The 13,808-nt window shown below is 56.0% G+C and overlaps 1 protein-coding gene across 3 annotated transcripts; it reads right to left on the reverse strand.

The window, feature by feature from the left end:
• Positions 1-3,284: 3,284 nt before the first annotated feature.
• Positions 3,285-11,473, reverse strand: FNDC5 (fibronectin type III domain containing 5). 3 transcript variants are annotated; one of them, XM_070379553.1, is made up of 6 exons: positions 11,174-11,473; positions 9,489-9,604; positions 8,546-8,744; positions 7,903-7,992; positions 5,693-5,826; positions 3,285-4,411 (listed from the first exon to the last, which is right to left on the reverse strand). In XM_070379553.1, the coding sequence occupies exons 1-6, from the start codon at positions 11,379-11,381 to the stop codon at positions 4,196-4,198; spliced, it is 963 nt and encodes a 320-aa protein (XP_070235654.1). In that variant the 5' UTR covers positions 11,382-11,473; the 3' UTR covers positions 3,285-4,195. The 3 variants fall into 3 exon arrangements, with proteins under 3 accessions (XP_070235654.1, XP_070235660.1, XP_070235666.1); XM_070379559.1 differs by having other exon boundaries at positions 4,269-4,811; XM_070379565.1 differs by lacking the exon at positions 3,285-4,411 and adding an exon at positions 4,820-5,348.
• Between the last annotated feature and the right edge of the window lie 2,335 nt (positions 11,474-13,808).

Consider the following 13,808-nt stretch of genomic DNA (forward strand, 5'->3'; position numbering starts at 1 on the left):
GCTTATGTACTATGGCCTTCTGTTGCGGCCTCTAGGGGAGGGTTCCTTCCTTCTCTACGTAGGTAGGTTGGTGGGGTGTGGGAGGGGGTGGCAGTTAGTAGAACGTGGCATTGGGGAGGCGAGGGTGTGTGCTCCCAATTCTTCTGAGGGTAAATTACAGTGTTGAGAAAGGCGTTCCAGCAGTTAAGAAATGTTGAGATTGATTGGGATTTGCAGCTACATATAGTGCACGTCAGGAGCCTGACACAGAGCGAGCCTGAAATATCCCTGTGCTGCTGTTTCTGCAGAGTGGGGGGAGGGCTCGGCCCGTCACACAGGCGTTGCCGTGATTCCTTCCTGTGGCTGGACAGCTGCCCCCTGTGGCTCTGCCCCCAGCGCCAGCACTGACTGAGGAAGAAGCCGAGCTACCTGGGGCCGTCTTCCTTTGAAAGGGATGTGAGAAACCAGAACTGATAGTTGTTCTTAACCCAGCCTCTCCAGAAATCCGCTCCTAGAACCTGGGGCGAAGGTCAGATAAGTGTGGGTAGATGCGGGAGACACAGCGTTTCTTGCTTAGATCCCTTTTGTGAACCTAAGCTTCTTAGACTCACCTCAGGAGCAGGATGAAGGGGAAGGCAGAAGCTGTCACTGCATTTGCCACTGCGTTCACCGTCTCAGCTTGTGCTGAGGAAATAAGGAGCAACGTGTTTGGACAGGGTCTCTGTCCTGCTGTGCCGTAAGTTTTGTCTAACATGTATTCTATAGTGCAGGCGAAAGGCTCAATATTAATTTGCTAAATACCCAGCTATTTGATAGTCTTGTCTGAACCCAAGGGTTTCTTGACTCGCATATATACACATACCCATTTTGTCCTTGCAGGCGTAGGTGTTCCTTTGTCCAGTAACCGCTTATTTCCTTTTTAACAGTGTGTTACTGTAGGCATCAAAGGTTTCAGAGACCAGGTGGGGTTCTCCGAGCTGGTGATGTCCCTTACCCTCAGTTTATGTTGTGGAGAAGTAAGGAGGAGGAGAAGTGGACCTTCTCTAAAAGCTCATTTTCTAACCAGCCTCTTGTGAGCTTGTACAGGAAGAAAAAATCCCAACCATCTAAAACTAGAAAGCAGAGTCCCCTGCTTTTCTTAGTGCTGTCCTGCTTTTCTAAGAGGAGGCAATTATTCCTAAGCTGATTCTAGGGTATGCCTGCTTTGTAGGCCAGAACACCTGTCAGGAAAAAAATGTCCATTTGTCACAGGAAGTATCAGCTGGCTAACAGTGGAATTCCTTAACTAAAAGCTCCCGCCTTGTCAATCCTCCCCACCTGTCCTCACCCTGTGACAACTGGAACGTGCCACAGACAGAAAATCTGACCATCCGAGCACCTGTTGGGAAGCAGTGGAATGTCATCTTTTGGATAATCTTTAAAGCCATCTAGTCCTGAAATGCTGAATCATTAAGGAATTATTTGTATACAAAGATCTTCAAATAACAAGGGTTTGGGCATATTATACCCATGGAGCTTGGGAGAGAGGGTTGTCCTGTTTACAGAAGCATTTTGTTCTTGGAGGCCACTTTTTAAAAGCAAAATCCAAAATCTGTCAAATAGATTTAAAGAGGATGAGAAAGTAGAGGTCTGAAACATCACATGACTGGAGGGGTGAGATCCCACATATTTCTGTAAAGGACTGAACTAGACATCTTTAAAGTGGATTTGAGAGGAGCTGTTGCTCAGTTGCTAAGTCATGTCTGACTCTGCAAGCCCACAGACTGCAGCATGCCAGGTTCCTCTGTCCTCCACTGTCTCCCAGAGTTAGCTCAAATTCATGTCCTTTGAGTTGGTGATTCTATCCAACCATCTAATCCTCTGCTGCCCCCTTCTCCTTTTGCTCTAAATCTTTCCCAGCGTCAGGGGAGGCCCACACTGAAAAGCTGGGGTCTGGAGCTTTGGGAGGGGACTGGACTGGAGAAAGGAAAGCCTCCTGCCCCGTGGAGATTCACCAGTCCTTCTTCCTCTCCTCAGACCCTGGGGTCTCCCTGCTGTTCTCAGAGGGAAGTGCTTTGGCTCCTACTCTAGCGGGGGTGAGGTCTGGGAATCCTCTGTTCTTACCCTCTTGTTTTTGACAGAGGAGACCAGGACCCCCTCAGAGAAGTAACTGGCCTGAAGGTCTCCGGCCTCAGTCCAGCAATCCGCCTGCAGGCCTGCTGTGGTCTTGCAGGGCAGGGGTCTCAGTCTCAGGAGGCTTGCCTGGGCCCTTCCCAAGCTGTGGGGAATCTGTAGATCGAAGTGAGGGCTGAAGAAAGGGGACAGCCCAAGTCACAGTGGTCGGGTTCCACTGCGCAACTCCAGTTAACTGGAGACCAGCTCAATTGTTGGGGAACTTGGGAGTTTAGGGAGATGACTACAGGGAATGGAACTGAGTTAGGAGTGTGGTTTGCGCCACTCCCCTCAAGCCCTAAGATGATGTGCTTCAGGCACTGACAAGGTGAAGACTGCAAGCGGCACTCCCAGGACCCCACGGATAGCCGTCTATACCGGATGCCAGCCTGGACATTCTCCATCCTCTGGCACTGGACAGGCTCAGAGGGCCTGGGAAGTACCTCTTTGAGGTCTGGCTTGGAGTTCTGTGTGCTAATCAATTTCCCACTTTCTTACCCAGACTCCAAGACCTGCTTCCCTCTGCTCTCAAAACCTTCCAGAATAGCCTACTCTAAGCCCCACTCACTTGATGTTTTCTAAGCTCCTCCCTGCTCTAGACAGAAATGTTCAAGGTGCCCCATTTACTGGTCTGCTCATTGGCTAATGGCATCATTACTCTACCTTCCAGCCTGCTGTGGGATCAGAATGATGTTCCTTTAACAGCCTTAACAGCATGCTGTGAATTCTGAGCTGCAGCAGCCAGCAGCTCCTGCAGTTCTTCCTGACTTCCTCCTCATGCTGGGAGAAGCAGGGCTGTGTGCATTCCTTTGGCCAGGGAAAGCACCAACCCCATCCAGAGGGGAAAACCCTTTGTTTTAAAAACTGAGCTCCAGCCTGCATACCTATGTGATGAGGCAGCCCAACCTCGGTTGGGGTGGTGGGGGGAGGGGCTCAGTCATAGGATAGAGCAGCTATTTTCTCCTCCTACACGTGCACCCCCATCTGTTAGAGATTTCCCTTCCAACTCCAGCTTGGCTGGCAGGCTTGTCCCTAAAGAAGCTGCAGGCCAAAACGGAGAACTGCCTCCCTCCTCCACACATCCTGACTTGCTGCCAACTGCCAGAAAAAGAGGGCAACATTTGGGCATTTACCAGAAGACGAGGATGTGCCTTTTCATTTGTCTTTTTATTTTACATTTAAAAAGTGGTTATTGCTCTAACTGGATCAGAGGTAAGGACCTCTGCCCTAAGGAGCCTTGGCCTTGCAGCCCCATTCAGCAGGGATGGAAGTCACAAGACAATGAGTAGAGCCTCATGCCCTCCCATGAGGAAGCCCTTAGTGTTGTCGACATCTGCCTTTTACCCTGTGTCTCCTCCCTCCCTGTGCTCCACACTTGGGCAAAGCAGAGGGGCGGCTGCCCCAGCCATGAGAGCTCTTGTAGACCGGAAGGAAGGGGTGGTCAGGGGTAATGGCTTTCAGCTCTCTAGCTTGGGGGCCATTGCTCTTATCGTTCAGTTCCACAGGTATGCACTGGGCGCCTATGGTGTGCCAGGCTTGTGCCAAGCGCGGTCTCCCACACGCTCGTCCTCAGTCACCGATGGAAGACGCAGAGGTCCGTCTCTTCCCACGCAGGCACTCCGCAGCCGTAACTTGTCAGTCCCAGGGAAGGCTCTGCCCTCCCTTAGCAAGCACCATTTGTGTTTTAAACCAGAAAGAGGCAGTGGAGGGAGGGACCCATCACCTCACACCACTCAGGCTCTAGGGAAGGACATGAGGACCCTGGGGAGCTTTCACAGAACCCTGGATGAGATGGCAAGATATGGAGACCCCAGAGGCTGGGACTGCTGACTGTCCATGGTGAATGGCTTGGGCCTGCCTTCCAGCAGAGTCCAACCCGGAGGGGGTGATGAGCAGCCCCCAGGGTATCCCATGTGGACGTATCTTTTCAGTTGTGCAAGCCAGCACTGTTGCAACTCCAAGAGATTTTTTTTCTAAAGAAATGGAGCCCATACCTTCAAAGGTCTCTTTCCCATTCTGTCTTCTTCAGACCCCAGACTGATGATCTTACAGTCAAAAACAAGGGTCAAAGAAGGTAGAAGATACAGGCCACTAGTCGGGGAATCCCTCTGCCCTCTGGAGTGAAGCCCTTCAATTGTGTTTTCCAAAAGAAACAGAACAGAAAACATCTTACACACTCGCAAAGTTGTGCATCGCACCACAAACAAGTCCTTGATGGCTGGATCCAGCGAAGGCTTGATGGCAGCCAGGACTCTGCCCGGCAGGCAGCCCCACAGCTTCCCTGAAAGACACAGCTTCTGTCAGTCCAGTTGCGTGTCAGCTCCCAGGAGCTTTGTGCATTTTCTCAGAGAGGAGGCCAGTCCAGGAGAGGCGAGGAGGCAGAAAGAAGGCTGTGTCTCATGCAGCTTTGCCTTTTCCAGAATGGGGTCAGGCCTTTTAGTTTGGTGGCTTGTTTTATTTTTTGCAGAGTTGGGGTCTGTAGTTTAGCCTTCGTCATCAGACCAGGATGGGAGTCCAGAGGGAGACTGCAGCTAGCGGGGCCTCCCCATCTCCAACCTCGGCAGTCCCCTCTCTCCCTGAGCCCATGGACCCAGGGACCAGCAGAGAAGAAAAATAAAATCCTTCTTCCTGCAGACAGGCAGTCACGCTTCGATGATGTTCACCGAGGGCTTGTTTGGAAACTGGGAGGGAAGAAATGAGAGAAGCGGCCAGGGCTGAATTGAACAGAGTTCTTGCAAGGTTTGGAAACAGGGAGAAGACGCCAGAAGGAAGGGAGCAGCAGGGTTGCAGCCTAAAAGCCAGGCTCTTGTCTCAGGTGGAAGGCAAGCAGGAGCCTCGCCTGGGTGCCTGGTCTCTGCCTTCTCACGCCCAGCCTCCGGCCTCACTGAGCTGAATGGCCAGGATGGGCCCCAGCAGAGCCGCCCCGCCGGCCGGTTCTCTCACCTCCTGCAGATCTGCCTCTTGAGCATAGCCTCAGCCACTGACATTGCTGAGGTGCCTCTGGAGATGGGGGTTAGTAAGAGGCTTCAGGAAAGTGCCAGATAGAAGCCGAGAGAGAGGACAGGAAGCCAGAGGGTGTAAGGAGACGGAGAGGGGAGGAAATGTGGAGAGGGCCAGATGTTTGTTGGACAACCATCGTCAGAACCATGAGATTCTCTCCCATTCTCTACGTCTTCCTTCTGAGCTGCCCAGAGCAAGCACTGAAAGGGTTTTCATATCTGTTTTACAGGAGAGGAAACGAAGGTACAAAGAGGTGAAGCACCTGCCCAAGGTCACACAGCAGAGCAGGAGCAGAAGGAGCCCAGAACCCCGACTCTCGTCATCCCGCGTCAACCAGGAACTCTGCCCCCCCTATTTGCTGCACTCTGGTTAAACCCCTCCTGGCCCCTGGCACTCTGCAAAAGGAGAGGGTCCAAAATCAATCTGCAGCTTGCCCTGGGTCACACGGGCAGTGGCCAAGCTGGGCTCTGTCCTGCGGCAGCCACGCCAGGCCCCGAGCTGACGCCTCGGTAGCCCAGGGACTACCAGGGAGCCAGCCCCAGGGTTCAGACCTTGCCCTCACCTTGCTACGGAGAAGCCCCCCGCCTTGGTGCTCTGGTGTGCTGGTTTCTGACGCACTCTTGGTTTTTTCCTTGTTGTTGTTGGGTTCGTTGTCCTTGATGATGTCATACTGGCGGCAGAAGAGGGCGATGACACCTGCAGGGGACAAGGGGGAGGAGTCAGAGGCCAGAGCCCCAGTCCCTGCCCCTCCGCCTCATTCCCCCTAGACCCGGCTGAGCTCTCCTGCGGTGGCCTCTCACCCGCTCCGTTGCAGGAGGCTGCCTCTGGCTCCCATGTCCACCTGTCCCTAGCCCCGAAACCCCTTCACCTCACCGGCCTTCCCACAACACCCTTCTGACGCTGTCTCCTCCCTTCCCTTTTCTAAACCTCAGAGGGCTCCCCTTTCCTTTAGAGCAAAGAACAATGAGAGTATCCATCTAGCACGTGCCAGAGCCTGACAGTCCACCTCGCTGAGCCCTCACAGCTCTCGGGGGGCACCAGTTATTACCCTCCCCAGGTTACCAAGGAGGACCTGAGGCAGAGCTCAGATAACTCACTCACCGTCACAGGGTCCAGCTGGGGGGTGCACTCCGGGGCCTGCACTCTCCTAAATGTTTAACGCTGTTAAACTAATACTTTTTTAGTTTTTGAAAGGCCATTAGTGTAATATTAAGGCAACCACTTCCAACTCTCATAGAGGCCTTCCTTTTTCACCTCTATACTTGATTTACAGTGCTTTTTATTTTTCTCTTTTGGCATGGCTTGCGGGATCTTAGTTCCTTGACCAGGGACTGAACCCAGGTCACAGCAGTGAAAGCTCAAAATCCTAACCATTAGGCAACCAGGGAACTCTAATAGAGTGCTATTTCTTGGTCTGTTTGAGAGATTATCTGTTGATGTCCCCTCCATGGGAGACAAAGCCCACCAACCCCCCTCAACTTCCTCCCCCATCATTCTAGCAGAATTACACCACAATTTGGGGTTAATTCATTATTTTATATTGTTTCAATTATGTGAATACTATCTGTGCCAAGTCTAATAGCACGCCACATAAGCAAAGCTCCCCTTTTGTACAATCCTTTGCTTTTCCTTTCTCTTTCAAGCGTCTGCTTCTCTTTGCATCTATAGAACATATTTTTCCATATGCCTCAACAACCGCGGATGCCCTCTCAACCATGGATGTTAATATAACTTTGACATGGTATTTAATTCCTTCAAAAAGACTTCAGTCCACAGCCTCACCATCCTTTCCTTCTCACTCTCTACCTTTTCTCTAGGGTCACAGCTGCACTGAGCCAGACTGAGCTTAATTCATTTCTTACACACGCTATGCCCCAAACACCGTTTCTTTTTTGGCTGCTTGGTGAACTCCTACTCATCCTTCAAAACACAATCCCCATTTACCTCCTCTCTGGGTTTTTCTTGATTTCTACTCCAAGCCCCAGAATGAAGTCCCTGTCCTCTGCTCCCATGCCTGATGCTCTGACCGCACTCATCACGTCAAGTTATAGTTAAATATCGGCCTGGCATCGCCCAGGCTGAGATCCTTACAAGCACCTGACTCTTCTTGGTCCCAGCTGTAGCACTTCTCTCTGGAATGGAGTGGCTGTTCAGTAAATTCTGGTTAGGTTGAGGGGTCTCTGTCCTCAGGGAGCTCACAGACAAGTGGGAAAAGAGAGAGGGAGGAGCCCAACTAACTTAGCTAGGAAGAGCTACATTCAGAGAGGAGCACCACAGTGTGCCATGGGAGCCTGGAAGCAGGAGAAACATTCTAATGCACGGATTGGGAGGCTTCATGCAGGCGGTCTCAGAGCTGTGTCTAGACAGATGAGTGGGATAAGAGGGGGCCCAAGCCTGAGGTGCTCCGACGGAGAGGCTGCTGTAGCCATGGCTGCTTTGAGGGCGAGGGAGGACAAGCACTCACAGAATCCTATTGGGTTGGCCAAAAAGTTCGTTCAGGGTTTTCTGTATAACGTTCTGGGAAAAACCAAATGAACCTTTTGGCCAACCCCACCCAGGCAGCTACTGAATTGTTTTTTTTTTTTGGTGAGGGGTGAGTTACAGAAAGGATCAGATCTGGCCCACCAGAGCAGAACTTAGGTTCCTAAATCCTCCTCTCTCACTGTCTCTAAGCCCCTCGTCCTTCATTTCCATGAGAAAAGGGTCTGGTCAGGGTCCCCCATTTCCCCCTCCCACCAGGTGAAGTGAAGGGGAGCTCGGGGCCCGACTCACCGGCCCACATGAACAGGACCACGACGATGATCAGCACCTCGCCCGTCCGCAGCTGTTGGTTCCTCCCCATCTCCTTCATGGTCACCTCATCTGCATGGAGAGAGATGCTAGGTCACTAGGTCTGGGGCTCCCTGCCCCTCCAATAGCCACCCATTGAGGGCCAAGCCCCAATTTAAGTGCTATTTCTCAGTTCAGTCGCTCAGTCGTGTCTGATTCTTTGCAACTCCATGGACTGCAGCACACCAGGCTCCCTGTCCATCACCAACTCCCCAGAGTTTACTCAAACTCATGCCATTGAGTCGGTGATGCCATCCAACCACCTCATCCTCTGTTGTCCCCTTCTCCTCCTGCCTTCAATCTCTCCTGGCATCAGGGCTTATTTCTACTTGTGCCCAAAAAGAGATTCGAGAACATACTGATGGCTACTTAGGGGGCAGTAACTGGACTTAAAGCTGCGAGTTTGAGTCCCATTGTTTGGGGGACCTGAGTGGACCTCCCTCTCTCAGGGGGCTGTCTGACTAGGTGGCAGGGCCCTGAGGAGGGATGGGGGGCGGGTTTTGTGCTTTCTGTCAGCCATGCACCCTTCCAGTCTGGACCACCCCTCCCCACACCCCATCCCGTGCTGATGGTGGCCTGGGCCTGCCTTTGTTCTTCGAGGCCATCTTCTCAGCCTCGCGCGGCGTCTTGAAGAGCACGGGCTCGCTGGCGGGACTCTGACCCTGGATGGATATGGCCTGCACGTGCACGATGTACTCCGTGTCCTCCTCCAGGTCCCAGAGCGCGCACGAGCGGGTGGTGGTGTTCACCTCCTGGATGAAGCGCAGCATCCGCACGTCCTTCTTCTGCCGAGAGCAAAGCCGGGCCCCAGGTTTCAGTGCCCAGGCCACCATGCCACATCTGCCCACCTCTCCAGCAGTGATGAGGCTTCACCCTGGCTACCATGCTAAACCCCCTACAGCCACAATCTGACTCAAGCATCCCATCACCTCTGCAGGTAGGTATCCACCTCTCCATTTTACAGGCCAGGAGATAGGCTCAGAGAGGTTTCAGAAGCTGTCCAAGGACATTTATCTTGAGAGAACTGGTGGTGGTGGTTGTTTTGTTTAGTTACTAAATCATGCCCGGCTCTTTGTGACCCCATGGACTGTGGCCCGCCGGGCTCCTCTGTCCATGGGATTTCCCAGACAAGAATACTGGAGTGGGTTGCCATTTCCTTCTCCAGGGGTTCTCCTGACCCAGGGATGGAACCCGAGTCGCCTGCACTGGCAGGTGGATTGTTTACCACTCAGCCACGAGGGAAACCCAAGAGAACTGGTGTGTTAGTTGCTCAGTCGTGTCCAACTCTTTGCGACCCCATGGACTGGAACCAGGTCCTAAACTCACGTCTGTTTACGATCAAAATCCTGCCCCTAATTCCTAGGTTCCAACCATAGATTTCCCTTCTGGGGCCTCTTTTCCCAGCCCCCTATGCAGCTTTCTGCCCATCTCTCTTGCTCCTTGTTCCTCTGTCTTTCTGCTTCCCTCCTCTCCCAACCATCACTTGTATCTGGATGTGTTCTTCCCTCCCAGGGCCCCTTGAGGGTTACCTGCTGAGAGATGGCAAATCCGATGACAACCTCGTCCTCCAAGACATCCCAGCTTACCACCGCAGAGTTGGCCTTGAGGTGCCTGACGGTGACGTTCACTGGGGCCGAGGGGCTGTCTGGGGGTGGGGAGGCATCTGAGTCTGAGCACCCCTGCTGTGAGGTGCAGATCCACCGTCTCATAAGTATGAAAGGCGAACCTGAGGTGGCTATGTGGTGACAAGGAAGAAATCCAGGCCTCTGGTGGGACTGGCACCCGGGGTGGTCTCAGTTTCTTAGGGGCTGAAGAGCCAGGCCTGAGAAGCCCCAGGCTCCTTGAATCTAGGGCAGAGGCCCGTGCTGGCCACAACTGGCCCCACTAGAGTCCAACTAAAATTGATGAGCCTGGGCCAGGGCCAGGGCTCATGGAGGGTCAGTGGGAGGTGGGGAGTGGGGTGGAGGACAGGCACGGAGGACACATAGGTGGCCAGGGTTGCAGGAGCTGAAGGTGAGTCTGGTGAAAGCGGTTAGAAGGCCTCCCAGTCCAGGGCTCTTGCTACAAACAGCACTGTCAAGTGAGTGACCTTGAGGGAAGGAGAAAGACCCAGAGGTCGAGAAGAGTCTAGCTGGGCGAGCCCTGGGATGGGACTGAGGCTTGAGAGAGGAAGCCCCAGGATTGTGGAGGGCCAGGCAGGAGAAGCCCAGGGAAGGGCCTTCTCCAGACCCTACCAACCCCAGGAAGCAGGTGGGGAGGCAGCAGAGGAAGACGGGGTCACTGAGAGCAGAGCCCCTACAGGAGAGTCAAGGGAACAGGGTAGGGCCTTTTGGAAGTGGGGACAGAACAAAGAGGACCAGAGGAAATGAGAGTGAGGGGGATGGTGGGGGTTAGAGAAGCAAAAACCTTCCAAGAGAGGGGCAGCAGAATCACTGAAGCTTCTGTATCCCCCAGGGGCAGGCGCTGAAAGGGGAAGAAGACCTAAGCCTAGAGCCGCCCCCCTTGCCCCGTAGGCATGGGGCCTGGGGACACAAAGCCAGACGTGGAGTCCAAGAGAGACAGAGATACACAGACAGGGGCAGCAGACACTGCACCCAAGAAGAGGCAAGGGGGTACGGGGGACAGACACAGGGCAGGAGCAGGGAGACAGCACTGGGCCAGGGAGGGGGGCAGGAAGGGATACTAGCAAGGCGGCAGCAGCCAGAAGGGACTGGCACAGGGCATCAGGAGAGGCAGAGTGCCCGGGAGGCCAGGCCCCAGGGGGAAACCAGCCTCCAGGCTCGGGGTCCACCCCCCCACCTCCCGGTGCCCTAGGGTGCCAATCCTCTCCCCACTCTCCCCCGCAGGACCCAGGCCACTCCAACCTGCAGAGTTGGCCTGCAAGGCTTTGGGGACAGGGAGAGAGGCCTGAGGTGCGGGGACCGTGTCCTCAGCTGCTCCCTGGGCCACAGAAAGGAGCCAGGGCTCCTGAAGGAAAGGCCTGGGGTCAGGGCAACAGAGGAGGGGGCTGGGGATCCCAAGACCCTAGATCCCAGAGCCAGGGGTGGCGGGAGGGGGTCTGAGAGCTGGAGGTCGGGTCGGGGGTCAAGTAGGCAGGAAAGGGGCTGGAGGTGCGGCAAAGGGGGATCAGTGAGCGGGCCAGACACGGGGTCCCCAGGGAGCCCGAAAGGGACCGGAGGACGCCCACCCGCGCCCCCGCCCGGGGCCCCCTTACCCGCCTGCACCAGCGCGAGGCAGACGCAGCCCAGCCACAGGCGGAGCGCGGCGCGGGGCGGGCCGGGGTGCATGGCGGCGGCTCCGGCCGGCCGGCCCGGGGCGGCGCAGGCGGACGCGGCTCCGGCGCCCGGCGGCCGCTCGCGCTGGCGCTCCGGCCCGCCGCCCGCCCGGTCCGGCCGCCCCGCGCCGCCCCGCGCCGCCTGCATGTCGGCTTCGCGGACAGCGACTCCCGCACGGCGGCGGCGGCGGCGGCGGCGACCGCGTCCACGTCGGGCGCCCAGGGGGGCGGGGCGCCCCCGCTGCGGGGAGAGGCGCGGGGGCGGGGTGAGGGCCGGAGGGCGCCCCCCAGCCACCCCCACCCCGAGGGCCCCGACCCGGCCCGCGCGGCTGCGCCAGCTGGCGCTCCCACCCTCTCGCCTGTGCCCGAGCCCGAGCCGGGCTCTAGGCGCCCCGCCGTGCTGAGTGAGCCCCGGCCTCGCAGCGCCTGTGCCCGCCGCGCGCAGCCCTGACCCGGCCGCCACCGCTGCCCTTTGTCGGCGGGGAGAGGGAGGGCGAGTGCCACGGAGACTCTCCTCTGTGCCCCCTCGCCTGGGGGTCCCCACCCTCAGTCTGCCCCTGCCCCAGAACAAGCAGGCTTTGCAGATTGGGGCAGGAGGGAGCAGCGGGGAGCAATCCCAGTAGGGATGGGGGTGACTCTATAGAGTGCTCAGTAGGTGCTAGGGTGCTCAGTGTTTACCCTGAGGCTGGGAAGAGGGAGAGTGAGGGCCAGGGCCTGAGACCCCAGGCCAGTCCTTCCCCTTCTTGGGCCTCCGTTTTTCTCTCCACAGTGAGCATCCCCGAGGTGCCAGATGCACGAGAGGGCCTGCAGCCCTGTCAGGGCCCGCTCTGCTATCCCCATTTTGCACAGGAGCCAGCAGCTTGGACTTGCCCAAGGATCCACAGCAGAGCCAGGATGGGAATACAGGCCCATCTGACTCCCCATCCTGTGCCTGACTGGACTGTCTCCCCACTTGGGATCCCTGAGATCCTAGAACTGCCTGCGCCAGCTTCTCCCCAGAGAGAGAACAATCTGGAACAATCTCTTCTCAACAGCAGGGATGAGGGAGGAGTTGTTCCAGCAACCCCCTGACCCCCGCCCTTCAGGCCCTGGTTGAATGCAGTGAATGAGCTAATGACTCTAAAGGGCAGCCACAGTTCAGAAAGGGCTTGAGTACCCCTCCATCATCACCCTGGGGACATCCATATGCCTACCACTGCCTGCCTCGGCCCACACATCCTTCGGTCTCATCCACTCTTCTGATCTTGGAGTGGCAGAGAAACGCCCTCACGCTGCACCCACCACCCTCTCCCTAATAATGAGAGCATCTCTGGAGCACCAGACTCCTGGGAAAGCCCCCCCACCCCCCACCCTGTGTCACTCTTCACGCTGAGTCCCAGTCAGAGAAACAAGGCTGAGTAGCGAAGAACAGACCAGGGCCTTAGGGCCCCTGACAGGGAGGGACCAGCCTTCTCTCTCAATGAGCCCCCTCCCCCATTGTTTGAAATCCCACCATGAGCATCCCTTTGGGTCTTAAAAGCCTTCTGGTCTTCAGAAGCCCCTGGAAGACCTAATTCTTTTTGAAAAGGGGACACCTTGCAAAGTTATCCCACAACACATTCAGGATTCCCCCTGCCTCTGTCTCTCTGAACCTGAGGTTCAGAGAGGAGAAGAGCTTGGTGCAGATTCACAGAGCCAAGTCCAGAGCAGCAATAGAGCCCTCATCTCCTAATGCCCATCCTACAACTCCCTGTACTGCCCCCAAGTCTCTATTTGGTCACCTTGGAAGGGCTGAGATGGGAGGGAGCTCAAGGGTTCTGGCTGAGCACCAGCCCCTCAGTACCCCCAGGCCTGCTCTGCTTGGCTAGCTGACACCCCCGCCCCTCTGTTTACTCAACTACATACCTTATCCTGGGGTGAGCTTCAGCTGGGATCTCCACCTGTTTGGGATAGGAGCCGGGAACCAGAGCGCCTCGCCCTTCCTCTCCTTTCCCTCTTCTCTCTCTTTTTTCTCTCTCTCCCCTTTCTTCTTTCTCTTTCTCTCTCCCTGGCAGCTGCTTTCAGCCCAACCCCGCCCAGCCCCGCCCCACCAGCTGCAGCTTGGCCCCTTAGGGACCCTCCTCACCCACCAGGCAGGAAAAGAAAACCCGGGGCCTGCAGGAGCAACTGGAGTCTCCTCAGGCCTCATCGCAGGAGCCAGCAGGAAGGAGAGGGGTCAGTTAGAGGTCACAGAGTCCACGCCTGTCCCTGCTGGGGACAAGAGGAGGGAGGGACGGGGTCCTGGTGGGGTCCGGAGTCCAGTCCAGCGAAGGGGAAAAGGGAGTCTCCGCGCCACCTGCTGGCCGCGTCGGGTATAACCCCCAGGTAGATGTAGGGCATTGGGAGGCGGGAGATGGCTGTGTTTGAGGGTTTGAGAAGACGGGGAAGCGTGGCTGGAGGATGGACCGGGCATGAAAGACAGGATTTGAAGAATTGTGGCTGCGGGCATGCTGCCTTCCCGGGTTCCATGATGCGTGGGGTGCTTGGGCATTACCTCAGTTCTGGGGAAAGTCCTGATGCCTGAAGCGTGGCAACCAGTGGAAGCTGGGTCTGGGGT

The sequence above is a fragment of the Bos mutus genome, chromosome 2 (genome assembly GCF_027580195.1).
Source record: "Bos mutus isolate GX-2022 chromosome 2, NWIPB_WYAK_1.1, whole genome shotgun sequence".
In the NCBI taxonomy this organism is placed as follows: Eukaryota; Metazoa; Chordata; class Mammalia; order Artiodactyla; family Bovidae; genus Bos; species Bos mutus.